At 42.6% G+C, this 17299-nt stretch overlaps 1 protein-coding gene across 1 annotated transcript in view; it reads left to right on the top strand.

Annotated features, from left to right (window-relative positions):
- Positions 1–17299, top strand: part of LOC308232151 (hippocampus abundant transcript-like protein 1) — a gene marked incomplete at its 5' end in the record, with an annotated part of 46116 nt that overhangs the window by 11926 nt on the left and 16891 nt on the right. The window contains 6 exons of the mRNA XM_080638215.1: positions 850–912; positions 7609–7736; positions 8571–8685; positions 10593–10811; positions 11973–12086; positions 12621–12692. Of these exons, the coding sequence (XP_080494341.1) occupies positions 850–912; positions 7609–7736; positions 8571–8685; positions 10593–10811; positions 11973–12086; positions 12621–12692 (711 nt within the window). The remainder of the gene's footprint in view (positions 1–849; positions 913–7608; positions 7737–8570; positions 8686–10592; positions 10812–11972; positions 12087–12620; positions 12693–17299) is intronic.

The raw sequence follows: 17299 nt of genomic DNA, 5'->3' as shown, positions 1-17299 counted from the left end.
GTGGATTTCTCTCTCTCCCTCTCTCTCTCTCTCTATATATATACATATATATATATATCAGTAATATTCATAGTAGTTGCCACTTACCTATAGATAAAATGAGCAAATGTATTTGGAGTGTGTGTGTATACATGCTTTAATTATTGCAATAATTTTTTTAATCCACACAATAGCAAGTATGAGGCATTTTAACTCTCTTGCATATTTATGATGCGTCTGTTTAGTGTAGATTAACATGCTTGCCCTTGAATTAAGACTGCTGGTAAAGCACCTTAAATGAATTCATAGCTGTAGTTAAAGGATACATGAAATGCTCAGAACTGTTGCTAGTATTTGTAAGCATCTACTTGTTCATTAGAAGTGTTTCTAACTGTTTGACTATTGTATATCTGCAATTCATACAGAAACAGTTTGCACAGTGCCTTTTTAGGCAGTTGTGAGTATAATGCTTTTTTTTTCTTGACAGAGTAAGTTAGTTGACTCCCATTTCCATTCCTAATTAGTAACAGTGATTGAGTCAACATTTTGAGGGAATTCTCTGCCTCAAAAATTCTGTTATTTATACCACATGGAGCTACCTTTTGCTTATATTGATCCCTTTCTGATCAGAGTAACCCAAACGAAACTGTCTCTGCAGTATAGTGCCATCTGTGCCAGCAGAAGAATTTTTGCCAATAAACTGATATTAAACCTTGTCAGTATGTTCTTCCAAAGACAAGTAAGAGTGTAATTCTGGAATAAGATACTTTCTTAACAAGTCCCTGTAGAGTTACCATGTTTTATAAATCAGGTTTAAACTTTGTGTCAACTTTCTTCTGTCTCTTCTGATTCCTTTTTTCCCCCCATCAGGTCTTACATGAAACATTTTCCCATCATACATTTTTAATGAATGGTCTTATTCAGGGTGTTAAGGTAAGATTTTTTTTATTTTTATTTTTTTTTAGCCTCTGATGTAAATATTCTGCGTGTTCCTGTATTGCAATTTATCTGTCTTGCATTTTCCGTAAGAACATTCAAACCACTGAGAATGTAATTAATTGTATTAATTCTTAAACCCTTTTGTTTTCCATTGTAATGGTTGTTTTCTTGGGCTTAGTTTCAGTTTTACTGTTAAATTGTAGCACTTTGAAACAAGCATAATATTTCTCAAAGTTTAAATTCCTCTCATTTAAATAGGTACCACTTGTAGCTATTGTAATCTTGATAAGGATCCTTCTAAGAACGGAGATAGGTTTTTAGTGTCTGCTTCCTAATATTAAATGATTTTTTTTAGATCAGTGTTTTTTTAGTGTTCTGTGATGGTAAGGATATTCAGGCCAGCTTGTAGCTTACACCACTTCATTCACATGATGGTCATGCTGGATTGTTGCTACAAAAAAAGCTTGCAAAATTTCTCTAGCATAACTAAAGCTTGAAAGTCTCTTCTTTGCTAACTGTCTTACTGAGAGGCTTCAAAGCACTTACTGTAAGTTTTGACTAATTTATAGCAGCCAGAAGTTGAGTTTGTATTCTGTAACAAAATTAAAACGTTGTTCTTATGTGTAAAAACATGACATCTTTAGGATGATATCACTATGCACTGGGGATGTCAGGATATCTCATACTGAAAGAGGAAGTTAACTTTGTATTTATCTCTTAGAATAGCAAAGTTCAGGTTCCTCTTTGTGTTTTCTTTCAACTCTGTTTGCAATGTTACAGTGAGAGTCACTTAAAAGTAGTGAGTTTGGAGAGCTTTAAACTAGATTCGAAGGGAGATGGGGTTGTAACTGGGCTTGCCCCAGTGGGGCAGCACTCTAGGATTGATGAAGACCGGGAGGCCTCCTATAATCCTAGGGTGAAATTGGTGAGCTCAGCTCCCTCCTTGAAATGCCTGTACACCAATGCGTGCAGCATGGGAAATAAGCAGGAGGAGTTGGAGACCTGTGTTAAGTCAGGAGATTATGATCTGGTGGCAATTACAGAGACGTGGTGGGACAGCTCGCATGACTGGAATATACTCATGGAGGGCTATGTCCTTTTCAGGAAAGACAGGCCAGCCAGGCGGGGTGGTGGGGTTGCTCTTTATGTGCGAGAGCAGCTGCAATGTACTGAGCTCTGTCCAGGAACAGGGGATGAGCGAGTTGAGAGTCTGTGGATGAGAATTAAGGGGCAGGCTGGCAGGGGTGATACTGTTGTGGGTGTCTGTTACAGGCCACCAGATCAGGGTGAGGAAGTTGATGAGGCCTTCTACAAGCAGCTGAGAGCGGCCTCACAGTCACAGGCCGTGGTCGTCGTGGGGGATTTTAATTTCCCTGATGTTTGCTGGAAGGACTACTCAGCAACCCAGCCACAGTCCAGGAGGTTCCTCCAGTGTATGGATGATACCTTCCTCATGCAAATGGTGGATGAGCCAACCAGGAGAGGAGCGCTGCTGGATCTCATCCTCACTAACAAAGAGGGTCTGGTCGAAGCAGTAAGGGTTGAGGGCTGCCTTGGTTGCAGCGACCACGAGATGGTGGAATTCAGGATCTTGTGTGGTAGGACCAGTACAATAGCAAGTAGAATTGCAACCCTGGACTTCAGCAGGGCAAACTTTGGCCTTTTCAAGCAATTGCTAGGGGAAGTCCCATGGGCAAGGCTGCTTGAAGGTAAAGGGGCCCAAGATAGTTGGTTGGCATTCAAGAATTGCTTATTCCAAGCTCAAGAGCTGAGCATCCCAACACGTAGGAAGTCAAGGAAGAGGGCCAGGAGACCTGCGTGGCTGAATAAGGAACTGCTGCGTATGCTCAAGTGGAAGAGGAGAGTTTATAGGTCATGGAAGGAGGGGCTGGCCACTCGGGAGGAATATAAGGCTGCTGCTAGAGGATGTAGGAAGGCAGCTAGGATGGCTAAGGCCTCCTTAGAATTATATCTGGCCAGAGGGGTCAAGGACAACAGAAAGAGCTTTTTCAAATACATAGCTGATAAAACTAACTCCAGAGGCAAGGTTGGCCCACTGGTGAATGGGATGGGTGCCCTGGTGACAGAAGATACAGAGATGGCAGAGTTATTGAATGCCTTCTTTGTCTCAGTCTACTCTGCTGGAGGCAGTCCTGAAGAGCCCTGTACTCCTGAGACCTCAGATGAAGTCAGGTCACTGGAGCAGTTTGCCTTAGTCCATGAGGAATGGGTTAGGGACCAGTTGAGCAATCTGGACATCCATAAATCCATGAGTCCAGATGGGATGCACCCGCGGGTGCTGAGGGAACTGGCGGAAGTCATTGCTAGACCACTCTCCATCATCTTTACCAAGTCTTGGGAAACGGCAGAGGTGCCTGAGGACTGGAGGAAAGCAAATGTCACTCCAGTTTTCAAAAAGGGCAAGAAGGAGGACCCGGGTAACTATAGACAGGTCAGCCTCACCTCCATCCCTGGGAAAGTGATGGAACACCTTATCCTTGATGCCATCTTAAGGCATGTTAAGGATAAGAGGGTTATGAGGGGCAGTCAACATGGCTTTACCAAGGGGAAGTCATGCTTGACCAACCTCCTAGCCTTTTATGAGGAAATAACATTGTGGATGGATGATGGCAGAGTGGTGGATGTGGTCTACCTTGACTTCAGCAAAGCATTTGACACAGTCTCCCACAGCATCCTCATAGCTAAATTGAGGAAGTGTGGCCTGGATGATCAGGTAGTGAGATGGACTGCGAACTGGCTGAAGGACAGAAGCCAGAGAGTTGTAGTCTATGGGGCGGAGTCCAGTTGGAGGGCTGTATCTAGTGGAGTGCCTCAAGGGTCAGTATTGGGACCAGTATTATTTAATATATTCATCAACGATTTAGATGAGGGAATTGAGTGTACTGTCAGCAAGTTTGCTGATGACACTAAGCTGGGAGGAGTGGCTGACACGCCAGAAGGCTGTGCTGCCATCCAGCGAGACCTGGACAGGCTGGAGAGTTGGGCAGGGAGAAACTTGATGAAATATAACAAGGGAAAGTGTAGAGTCCTGCATCTGGGCAGGAACAACCCCAGGTTCCAGTATAGGTTGGGGAACGACCTGTTAGAGAGTAGTGTAGGGGAGAGGGACCTGGGGGTCCTAGTGGATGGCAGGATGACCATGAGCCAACACTGTGCCCTTGTGGCCAAGAAGGCCAATGGCATCCTGGGGTGTATTGGAAGGGGGGTGGTCAGTAGGTCGAGAGAGGTCCTCCTTCCCCTCTACTCTGCCCTGGTGAGACTGCATCTGGAATATTGTGTCCAGTTCTGGGCCCCTCAGTTCAAGAAGGATAGGGACCTGCTGGAGAGAGTCCAGCGCAGGGCGACAAAGATGATTAAGGGAGTGGAGCATCTCCCTTATGAGGAAAGGCTGAGGGAGCTGGGTCTCTATAGTTTGGAGAAGAGGAGACTGCGGGGGGACCTTATTAGTGTATATAAATATATAAAGGGGGAGTGTCATGAGGATGGAGCCAGGCTCTTCTCAATGGCAAACTATGATAAGACAAGGGGTAATGGGTACAAACTGGAACACAAGAGGTTCCACTTAAACTTGAGAAGAAACTTCTTCTCAGTGAGGGTGACAGAACACTGGAACAGGCTGCCCAGGGAGGTTGTGGAGTCTCCTTCTCTGGAGACATTCAAAACCCGCCTGGACACATTCCTATGTAACCTTATTTAGGTGTTCCTGCTCTGGCAGGGGGATTGGACTAGATGATCTTTTGAGGTCCCTTCCAATCTCTAACATACTGTGATACTGTGAGTAGAAGGTTTTCCGTATATTATCTACAGAGCATATATATATATATATAGTCTAAAGCTGTGTGTTGCTTGAATAGTTTTAATAAACAGGGGAGCATACACTAGAGTGAGCTTGCACATCAGCATCCAATACTTTCTTTGCAATGCTATTTATGAAAAATCGAATGTGTTTCAAGTGACAGCAAAACGTGTTATATTCTACTGAAGTCTGACTCTTAAGGAGCAAAAGCATAAATATCAACTGAGCAAGGCATCTAACTGTCCTAGGATCCAGTGTTCTGGCTTTAGAGCTTTTGCTCTCAATTTACATACTGAAATCACTGGAATCGGAGTTTATTGGGATTTGGAAGAACAGTGATCTAGTACAATATACTGTACGTATATGTTAAACTTGAAGGTGACTATATTTGAATACCGTCAGTTAGCTAAAGTTAGCTGGAGTAGACTTCCAGTGTATTGAAGTGTTTGTGGAACCATATATTTGCTAACATTTGGAATTACGGCAGAGTTGGATTGATGAGACAACACTATGCTAATTAGGAGGAGGATGCATCCATTTTGGGGGTTTTGCAGTTAACAAACCTGTGAAAGGCTTTGCTTATTTTAATTCTTCTGACGAATACATAACAGTTTTGAGGCCTGTATTTCAGGACTTTATGAAGTGCTGAAAAATGTAATATTTGATCCTTAGTATTTTGCATAACAGATGTACCTGTAAGTCTGACAATTGCCACTGGAATATCATTTGGTGTTCCACTGCCTAAAGTTGTCAAGCTTACTCAAATGATCCTCATACCTGCAATGTACAATTGTCCTGTGTATGATAATTAGGTAGTATAGAACAAAGATGTCCATTATGAAACTAGACTGTAATAGTCTGAGCAGCCAGGGACCAGGTTAGAAAAGCTAAAGCCCTGACAGAAGTAAATCTCGCCAGGGACATCAAGGGCAATGAGGAAAGATTCTGTAGGTATGCTGGTGATAAAAGGAAGACCAGGGAAATGTGGCCTCCCGGTGGAAGGAAATGGGAGACACTGTTACCCGGGATGTGGAGAAGGCTGAGGTACTCAGTGACTTTTTTCCCTTGGTCTTCACGAGCAAGAGCTCCAGCCACACTGCCCAAGTCACAGAAGGCAAATGCACTGGGAGAATGAAGAACCTCCCGCTGCAGGAGAAGATCAGGTTCAAGACCATCTAAGGACTTTGAAGTGCACGGGTCTACGGGGCCCCATAAGAGGCATCTACAGATTCTGAGAGAAATGGCAGATGAAGTGCCTAAGCCACTATCCATGATATTTGAGAAGTCGTGGCAGTCCAGTGATGTTCCCACTGATGGAAAAGGGGAAATAGAATACCTGTTTTAAAAAGGGGGAAAAAAGGAAGACCCCCGATCAGTCTCGCCTGAGTGCCTGGCAAAATCATGGAGCAGATCCATGTGGAAACTATGCTAAGGCACATGGAAAGTAAGGGAGTGATTGGTACTGTCAGATCATGCTTCACAAATGTGGTGGCCTTCCAAGATGGGGCTACGACGTTAGTGAGTAATGAAGGTGCAAGTGACGTTGTCTGCCTGGACTTCTGCAAATCATTTGATGCTGTGCTGCGTGACATCCTTGACTCTGAATTAGAAAGATGTGGATTTGACAGATGAACCACTGAGTGGATATGGAATTGGCTGGAGGGTCGCACTCAAAGAGTTGTAGTGAACAGCACAATATTCGAGTGGAGACCAATGAGGATTGGTGTCCCTCTAGGATTGATATTGGAACCGGTGCTGTTTGACATCTTTGTCAGAGAAAAGGCCAAATGCAAGGTTCCGGTTCTGCACCTGGGTTGGGGCAATCCCAAGCACAAATCCAGGCTGGGTGAAGAATGGATTGAGAGCGGCCATGAGGAGAAGGACTTGAGTGTGTTGGTTGATGAGGAGCAAAATGTGACCCAGCAATGTGCACTTGCAGGCCAGAAAGCCACCTGTGTTCTGGGCTGCATCTCCAAAGAAGCATGGCCAGCAGGCCAAGGGAGATGATTCTCCCCATGTGCTCTGCTCTCACGAGACCTCACCTGCAGTGTTGCAACCAGTCTGGGGCCCCCAGCACAAGAGGCATGTGGACCTGCTTGAGCAAGTCCAGAAGAGGGCCATGAAGATGATCAGGGGGCTGGAGCAGCTCTCCTGTGAAGAGAAGTTGAGAGAGTTGGGCTTGTTTAGCCTGGAGAAGAGAAGGCTCTGGGGAGACCTTATAGCAGCGTAAGCTTGTAGCAGCTTATTCCTGTACCTAAAGGGGGCCTACAAGAAATCTGGGAAGGCACTTTCTAGAAGGGCTTGTACTGATAGGCAAGGGGTAACCTCTTTAAACTGAAAAGGGCATATTTAGATTAGACGTTAGGAAGAAATTCTTTACTGTGAGGGTGTTGAGATGTTGGCACAGGTGGCTCAGAGAAGCTGTGGGTGCCCAACCCCTGGCAGTGTGCAAGGCCAGGTTGGATGGGGCTTTGGGCAACCTGGTGTAGTGAAAGGTGGGTTGGAAGTAAATGATCTTTAAGGTTCCTTCCAACACAAACCGTTCTATAATATGATATTTTGGAGGTTTTATAGTAGCTTTTGCAGTCTGTGGTACTTCTGTATTGAATTAAATTGATTTTGAAGAAATATATGTGGTTGAGGTTTTTTTTTTGTTTGTTTTTTGTTTTTGTTTTTTTTTATGCAGTCAGATTTTATAGATTTGAAATACAAAATGTCAGAATCATTAAAAAGTAGAAGAAGTTTCATACTATTTCAGTAAACTACTATTTTGTGGTTAGTTTTAAATCAAGTTCACTGGTAGTTCTTTTCTATATTGTCAAATAAAACTTGGAAATGTATATATACATATTAATTGTTTTTTTCTGTCACAGGGCTTTTTCTCTTTTCTTAGTGCTCCGCTAATAGGTGCTCTGTCAGATGCATGGGGAAGAAAATATTTTCTTCTTATTACAGTTTTCTTCACTTGTGCCCCAATTCCATTAATGAGAATAAGTCCAAGGTAAGTGGTGCAGACTTCTAATAGCAAGCTTCTCAATACAGCAGGAATCCAAGCAGACAAGTTGTTTGAGGAAGTGGGAGAGGGACAATTTCCATTCAAAACATGATTGTGTTATTCCATAGCTTTTCGAGTGTTAAAAGCGTAACTAAATCACATTTAATAATTTCTACTTTTAAGATAACAAGTGTAACTAATTAAATGGTTTGATAGTACTGTCTAACTCAGTTTTAAGCTCAGCTGTTAATTTTTATTCCCCCGAGGACTAAAAGTGCTGTAAGAAACATACTTGTAAAACTGAAAGAACCCTGGAATTTATTTACCACAGAAAAGTATAATTGCTGTAAATTAGATCCTTTAACTCTTTGACTAGGCAACTTTGAAGTCTTAACTGAGTGGAATTGACTTAGCTTCAGTTTCATTTACATTGATTGTGCAGTGTAGAAGGATTTAGTGTAGAAGTTTGTGTACACTGAGTGCATTGAAAGTTTAGTTTCTGAAGCTTTATATGTGATACATTATTCCTTAACTGGTTGAAAATCTGAGTTCTCAGATAATTAATTTTTTATAACTTCTTCACCTTTGAGAGTGAAAATGTATAGGTAGCCTGTCTTGAAAGGGCCACTTACTTCAGGCTGACGTAAAGTAATCAGTAGATATAAAAAATTAAAACGCTGTGTTCCAGTATTTAGGTGAGACTGTGTCATTCATCTCTAGTAAAGGTGTATGTTCGTTCTTGAGGAATGCTTCTCATAGCTTAAATACAAACTTGCTTGATTAGTAAAGTAGCTAGATGTCTTAGCTTAAACTTTCTAATTGTTGCTTTTAAATCATTAGGTGGTACTTTGCTATGATTTCGATGTCTGGAATCTTTTCTGTTACCTTTTCTGTAATATTTGCCTATGTAGCTGATGTAACACAAGAACATGAAAGAATTACAGCCTATGGACTGGTAAGATATGCTGAATGTGGAAAAAAAAGGTCAGATTATGACCTTCATATTGAACTTGTGTTTTGGTGCACAGATTGTTTCCTGGTTAATGTAATGAGGTTGATAGAGAAAAGAGTGAATATCAAGCATCAAGGCACTGTGGTAGAGTTTGGGAAATATAAGTTAGACTTTTCAGTGTCTTACAGACTGCTCTGTGCTCATAGGAACAGAGTAAGAATTTGACAACTTTATCTGCATAGAAGGCATGAATAACAAAACAGGTTTTAAGTTTTGTAGGCAGAACAAGAAATGTTCTTAAAGGTTATTTAATACTTGTTATTTAATAGAAGTTACTTAGTACTTCAGCAATATCTTTTCACCACACATAAATTGCACTTTATGTGATTTATTTTTAATACAGAATGGCTTTTTTTGTAGTCAAGACCGTCAGGAAGGGTAAAAATGCATAATGTAGTAATTTTGGTAACTTTGTTGTGACCTTTTTTAATTAGCAAGAGAAGAAGGAAATAGTTCAGGTTAGTACAAACTAACCTTTTCAATAATAATGTAATTCTTGCTTAGTTTGCTTTCTTGAGTACCTATACTGGTTTAGGTTTTGAAGGCCCATTGGTAGATGCCCATTGGTAGATGCCCTTAGCTTTTGAACGTCATTTATCCCTTCATCCTCTGTGCGTATGTTTTCACTACACATGTATTCATGGACTTGATTTTTGGCCAACTGTACTGTACTTTGAGCTGTTAAGGTTTCCATTTCTTTTTAGCCTTAGAGACGGATGATTCCTCAGAATTTGATTTAACAGTTAAGAAAATAAAGTACTTAGTTCTCTTGACCAAACTTGTGTGTATTGTTTAGCAGAGCAGACAACAGGTGCCGAAGTTCTGGAATTCCCTCTTTATTTCTGCTGCCTTTAAAGAGGGCTTTAAGTATACTTATATGACATATATTTGCCTGCCTTCAGACAGGTTTATTTTGTTTGGGTTTTTGTTTGTTTGTTCACAGAAACACCTTCATCTGAAATTCTGTAAAGCGATAGACAAGAGTGTGGTTGTTCTGATGAGGGCTGTATCTCTTTCTAATCTATTTGTTACACCTTTTGCTTAGGATTTTTTTTCTAGCTTTGCATAAAGCTAAATTTCTAGCTTGCATTCTTATTCTGTAAAACAGTTCTGCAGAGTGTTTTTATTTTGGGCACTGGAAAAGAGTAATCATTAAAAAACCCAAACAAACCAGCTTTATTGCAACCTTTCCTGAAGGTTTTAATAGTGAAATTTAACTACAGTACTTCATTTTTCACCATGTTCCAATGTATGTTAATATAGTAAGTGATCTGTAGCTGCTTTTCACTACAGCATAACATGAAGCAAAGCAGTTATTGAAGATGTAGCTAATGATTTTCTAGTTTGCTGTACTAACTTACGGTTGTTATATATTTAAAATGCAAACTGTTAATAAAGGCATTATGTATTATTCTGTGTATTACCCAAAGTGCTGAGGCTCAGGCTCACTTAGGCAGGCATTTAAATGTGCTGACAACTTTCTCAGTGAAATCTCATAAATTGGTAATTGGAAAACAAAAAACATTTTAGAGCATTTGAAAGTAAGAGCTGTTTCTTTTGGGCCAAACTTGCTCTGTAACTGCGAATTCTGTCTCCTCTGGTGGGCTGTGGAGGAGGATGGGGAAATGGAAAATTTTATCGTGACCCATGTTTACTGTGGTAAGTTGTTTGTTTGCTTGTTTGTTTGTGTGTTTTGTTTTTTTTTTTTTTTTTCCTTGGTTTTATTTTTTTACTTAATTTTAACTGGTGTTATTTTCAAAACCACATTTCTGGGGAGGTGTGATTGCCTCATTTTTCTTCAGTGGCAGAATGACTACTTCGACAAATTCGTGAACTGTTCTTGTGTACAGGTATCTGCCACTTTTGCAGCAAGTTTGGTAACTAGTCCTGCCATTGGAGCATACTTGTCTGCCAGCTATGGAGATAACCTCGTTGTGCTAGTGGCCACATTGGTGGCAGTTGTGGACATCTGCTTCATTCTGCTAGCTGTACCTGAATCTCTGCCAGAAAAAATAAGACCTGCTTCGTGGGGAGCTTCTATATCATGGGAACAAGCAGACCTTTTCGCAGTAAGAGTAATAAGTAATTAATAATTAGATGGTGATTGATCAATAATAATTAATTGCATTTTTATATGCTTGAGAAATCTTTAATCTTATTTCTAGATTGACCAGTATACCATAATCTCTGTTGTTTACTCTTGCACAAAAGGTCTAGCTACACTTACAAACTGAAACCAACTCAAAATTTATGGATTAAGTAATTCTTGAATAGGAAGCAATGTTTGTTTTGAAATCCAAAAAGAAAATGCTTTCATTTTCTAACTTATTCTATTTTGTCCTAAGAGAAATGCTGAATATTTACTCTGCTACAGACCCTAAAACCTGATCCTGTAAGACTTTCCATATTCATCTTATGTTTCCTAGTTTTGGTTGGCAACATGTCTCCCCACTCCTTAATTCCACTTTTGGCTGTATTTGATTTCTTTTTAATCTAGAATGAATCTCTAAAGCCTGATTTTTCTACAGGCATATATAGGAAGGGTTAAAACATGCAGTTATTCTAGTGACTTGTTCAGTTATTTACACTTACTTAGCTAATTTGTGTTTGTGTTACACCTTGACATCTTAAGAGGGGAAAGAGTGATTGTTCTTCATGAGATTTCATCTTGCTGGGAACTGCTTATGAATGCTAAGAGATGAGTGACAAGCTTGAAAGCCTGCAGTGAAAAGAATTTGTTTTCCACACTTTATTAGTTACTCAAAGTGATTGATATTATGGATAAACAACTATAAGGTGAACAAGTATAAGGGTGAACAAGGAAAAGTAGCTCTCATAGTTTGGGAAGAGAAACAGTTGTAATGAGGCTATATTATTTGCTAGCATCTTTCTGAACAGATTGTTACAGGGATCAGTTAGAAGATAAGCATTTCCTTAAATACTGTATGATGCTGTTTTTAGTGAATACTTGTAATTTGGCACTGAGCAGTAGCTTCAAAATCAAAGGACACTTTGCAAAAGAATTAGATACCACAAACCATATATAACAGGAAGTTGTTTAGAACTTAATGTTCAGCTTATCTGTTTCCATGTGTGATTTTTTTTTTTTTTTTTTTTTTACTGATGTGCATGGTTAAAACATTTTTAAAAAGTGAATTTACCTTCTGCTTTCTTTGAGCTTTCATTAGACTTTGTATAAATGTTCCAATACTTGCTTTGTTTCTTTACAGTCTTTGAAGAAGGTTAGAAAAGATTCTACCGTTCTCCTGATATGCATTACAGTGTTTCTCTCCTATCTGCCTGAGGCTGGCCAGTATTCCAGCTTTTTTCTGTACTTGCGACAGGTAAATGTTGGTCTCTTTGTGTCTCACTAAGGACATTTAAATAAGTATTCCCTATTCCCTAAGACATGTTTCTTATTGAAAACTTTGCTCAGGAAACTACGTTCTGGCAAAATACAGCTTTAAAAAATAAAGTCAGTGTGTACTTTGCTAAGCCAAGACTTGACTCCTGGTGCATAAACCTTGCCATAAGTTTAAGCATGTGTTCATAAAGTTAAGTAGACCTTTGTTCCCATTCCACAGAGCAGTTTGTATGTTTTGAGGCGGGACCTTGCCTATTGAAAACCTATTGTGTCTGTGAGAGTTTCCAAATACATTACTTCCTCTGTCTCCTTTTTTTAAGGCATTTTTTTTCTTCTTGTATTGAGATCTTGGCAATTGGTCAAGTTAGGGATTATTCTTGAAAGAGGACTCTTCCTGTATAGATTTAGATTATAAGCAGAGATCAGTGTTTTCTTTGAAAAAGATACCTCTTTGCTTGTGATTGTTCTGGATTGTGTTTGGCATTTGTTTTATGTATTTTCTGCTTCTCTTCAGATTATAGGTTTTGGATCTGCCAGCATTGCAGCATTTATTGCTGTGGTAGGCATTCTGTCTATAATAGCTCAGGTAAGCTGTATTCTTTTTAGTGTTTAATTAGACAGTACAAACTGTATGTCAAGGCACACTCTTCTGACTATTAAGTCTATAAACTTTTTACATGCTCTAAAATGCCAGTATATCTTGCATTCACTAAATGTTATATTCATTTCTTTCTGTAACCTGCTGAGGTGTTCAGCTCTGGAGGAGGCACATTTCACAGAGGGGCTGAGGGTCACAGTGTATGGGGTGGAAGTTTGTCCTGGGTTCAGCAGTAGCAGTCAGTTTTTCTCCTTAGTAGCTGTTGCAGCACTGTGTTTTTGACTTTTGGCCTGGGAAGAGCTGATAACACGGATGTTTAGACTGACCAAGGACTTTGTGAGTCTCATGCTCTGCCAGGGAGGAGGAGGGGCCGGGAGGAAGCAGGGACAGGACGCCTGACCCAAACTAGCCAAAGAGGTATTCCATACCACAGCACGTCATGCCCGGGGATGTAACTGGGAGCTACCCGGAAGGGCACATCCTCTTTTCGGTCGGGCTCTTTTCCGGCGAGCGGTATCATATTTTCTTCCTTTGTTATTTCTCTTATCATTATTATTATTGGTGGCAGCAGTAGTGATTTGTGTTATACCTGAGTTACTGGACTGTTTTTATCTCAACCCGTGGGAGTTGCATTCTTTTGATTCTCCTCCCCATCCCTCTGGGGAGTAGGGGGGGGAAGTAGACTGCGTGGTTCTAATTTACAGCCGGGGCTTAAACCACGACAGTTCTTTTTGGCGCCCAACGTGGGGCCCGAAGGGTTGAGATAACGACAGATCTGACCAGAGTGTGTTTTGTTCACAACCATTACGTCTGATCTCAGGAGTTAAGCAGAGTCGGGTTTGGGTCTTATCTGGGCTTAGACGACAAAATAGGAGGACCGAGAGATTTTCCCCGAGGTTGGATAGCCATGAGTGGCAGGGTGTGTGGGATAGTATGGGCAAGTATCTAGGTCAGTGGGCCCCTCCAGTGTATTGGAATTTCACCACCGAACAACTGCAAAATCCAGAAAATTAGTAAAACACTTAAATGAGGTGTGTTGTCATCCTGGTCACACCAGAGAGGGACAAATCATGGCAACGTGCTGGGGCTTGGCCTATGCTTACTGGGCCTTGTTCAACACTATCCAGCACCTTCAAAAGGGAAAAAATGTCCCTGGATCTGAGGGTGAAGCAACAGACAGCGCAGCTACTCCAGCTCTGAGCACAGCAGCTACACCACCCCCAGCGACAAGTACAGCCGCTACTCAAACTTTGACTGCAACAGACAGTGCCGCTACCCCAGCGACAAGTACAGCCACTACTCAAACTTCGACTGCAACAGACAGCGAAGCTACCCCAGCGACAAGTACAGCCGCTACTCAAACTTCAACTGCAACAGACAGCGAAGCTACTCCAGCTCCAACCACAGCAGCTACACCACCCCCAGCGACAAGTACTGTTGCTACTCAAACCACAGTGATAATGACTGCAGCTAAACCGGAGGACCAATTCGTACCAATATCGATTGCCCCTGTACGCAAGAGAAAAAGCAAAAAAAGAGGCAAGAAGGGTGAAGCAAGATGAAGAAACAATGTATTCACCACCCGGGCCACCATCTGATCAGGAGTCATCATCCCATGACGAAGAAGAAGAAGAGGTGACTTCTCGACCTCGGACCTCAACCGAGCTATGGAATATGCGAGAAGATTTTACCCGTCAACCAGGGGAGCACATCATCACCTGGTTGCTCCGATGCTGGGACAATGGGGCCGATGGTCATGAACTAGGAGGTACGGAAGCCAAGCAGCTGGGATCACTTGCTAGAGAAGGGGGAATTGACAAAGCAATTGCAAGAGAGAAAACGTCCCTCAGTCTTTGGAGGTGGCTCTTGGCAGCTGTGAAAGAAAGGTTTCCATACAAGGACGATGTTACGAGTCGTTCGGCCAAGTGGACTACTTTAGACAAAGGCATCCAGTCTCTGAGGGAATCAGCCATCGTAGAGATGATTTATCACATCAAACCGAATAACGGAGATATACCCATAGACCCAGATGAAGTCGAATGTACACGACCCATGTGGCGAAAACTTACACGGAATGCACCCTCATCATATGCCCATTCATTGGCAACAGTAACCTGGGGTGACATAGTAACACCAACAGTGGATGAAATGATTCATAAACTCCGAGAGTTCGAAGACAATCTCACCCCTTCCATCATCTCAGCTGTGGAAAAACTGTTTCAGGATGTCAAACAATTGAGGGACGATCTATCTGATTTATCCAGCTCCTCACGTGTACCAACACACGTCTCAGCTGTTAACAAAAGACGTCCTATTGTTCGAGAGAGAAGATACAGAAGGCATACACCACGGGCCACCCTATGGTTTTTCTTGTGGGATCATGGAGAAGACATGACAAAGTGGGATGGAAAACCTACTTCAGCTTTGGAGGAAGGGGTGCATGAACTGAAAATAGGAACAAGGGTCAAGACTAATCATCCCATGAGAGCTGCGGCTTCAGTCTCTGGTGAGCAGGTTCCCAGATGGAGTGGAAGAGCTGGTTTTACTCCAGCTCCTGTGATAACGAAGAATAATCCCTTTCAACATGACTTAGGTGTCCAACGTTGTGATGACTGTTAGAGGGACCCTGCCTCCAGCCAGGTGGAGGTAGGGGATAATCGGATTTACTGGACTGTGTGAGTCAGATGGCCTGGCACATCAGTCCCACTGAAGTATAAAGCTCTCGTAGATACCGGTGCACAGTGTACCCTGATGCCGTCAAGCTGTCAAGGGGTGGAACCCATCTATATCTCTGGAGTGACAGGAGGATCCCAAGAGTTGACTGTACTGGAGGCTGAGATCAGCCTGACTGGGAGGAAATGGCAAAAGCACCCCATTGTGACTGGTCCAGAGGCTCCATGCATCCTCGGCATAGATTACCTCAGGAGAGGGTACTTCAAAGACCCAAAAGGGTACCGATGGGCTTTTGGTATTGCTGCTTTGGAGACTGAGGAAAATGAGCAGCTGTCCACCTTGCCTGGTCTCTCAGAGGATCCCTTCTGTTGTGGGGTTGCTGAAGGTCGAAGAACAACAAGTGCCAATCGCAACCGCAACAGTGCACCGGCGGCAATATTGCACCAACCGAGACTCCCTGATTCCCATCCATAAACTGATCCGTAGTCTGGAGAGTCAGGGAGTGATCAGCAGGACCCGCTCACCCTTTAATAGCCCCATATGGCCAGTGCGAAAGTCTAACTGAGAGTGGAGACTAACAGCAGACTATCGTGGCCTGAATGAAGTCACACCACCATTGAGTGCTGCCGCACCGGACATGCTAGACCTTCAGTATGAACTGGAGTCAAAGGCAGCCAAGTGGTATGCCACGATTGATATTGCCAATGCATTCTTCTCAATTCCTTTGGCAGCAGAGTGCAGGCCACAGTTTGCTTTTACTTGGAGGGGCGTCCAGTACACTTGGAACCGACTGCCCCAGGGGTGGAAACACAGCCCTACCATCTGCCATGGACTGATCCAGAATGCACTGGAACAGGGGCAAGCTCCAGAACACCTGCAGTACATTGATGACATTATTGTGTGGGGTGATACAGCAGAAGAAGTCTTTGAGAAAGGGAGGAAAATAATCCAAATCCTGATGAAAGCTGGTTTTGCCATAAAACGGAGTAAGGTCAAGGGACCTGCACAGGAGATTCAGTTTTTGGGAATAAAATGGCAAGATGGACGTCGCCAGATCCCTACAGTCGTGATCAACAAAATAACAGTAATGTCTCCACCAACTAATAAGAAAGAAACACAAGCTTTCTTGGGTGCTGTGGGGTTCTGGAGAATGCACATCCCAAATTACAGTTCGATTGTAAGCCCTCTCTATCATGTGACCCGGAAGAAGAACGATTTTAAATGAGGCCCTAAGCAGCAACAAGCCTTTGAGCAAATTAAACGTGAGATAGTTCATGCAGTGGCCCTTGGACCAGTCCGAACTGGGCCAGATGTAAAAATGTACTGTACACCGCAGCTGGGGAGAATGGTCCTACCTGGAGTCTCTGGCAGAAAGCTCCAGGGGAGACTCGAGGTCGACCCCTCGGCTTTTGGAGTCGGGGATACAAAGGATCTGAGGCCAGCTATACCCCAACTGAGAAAGAGATACTGGCAGCCTATGAAGGGGTTCGAGCTGCTTCGGAGGTGATTGGCACTGAAGCACAGCTCCTCCTGGCACCCCGGTTGCCCGTTCTGGGCTGGATGTTCAAAGGCAGGGTCTCTTCTACACATCATGCAACCGATGCGACATGGAGTAAATGGGCTGCACTAATTACACAACGAGCTCGAATAGGAAATCCCAGTCGTCCAGGCATTCTAGAAGTCATCATGGACTGGCCAGAGGGCAAAGATTTTGGAATGTCACCAGAGGAGGAGGTGATGCGTGCTGAAGAGGCCCCACCATATAATAAACTGTCAGAAAGTGAAAGGCAGTATGCCTTGTTTACTGATGGGTCCTGCCGTATTGTGGGAAAGCATCGGAGATGGAAGGCAGCTGTATGGAGTCCTCAACGACAAGTTGCAGAAACTGCTGAAGGGGAGGGTGAATCGAGTCAGTTTGCCGA

This window comes from Psittacula echo (assembly GCF_963264785.1).
Source record: "Psittacula echo genome assembly, chromosome: Z".
In the NCBI taxonomy this organism is placed as follows: Eukaryota; Metazoa; Chordata; class Aves; order Psittaciformes; family Psittacidae; genus Psittacula; species Psittacula echo.
Note: the sequence above shows the minus strand (reverse complement) of the source record. Positions and strands in the feature narration are given on the sequence as shown.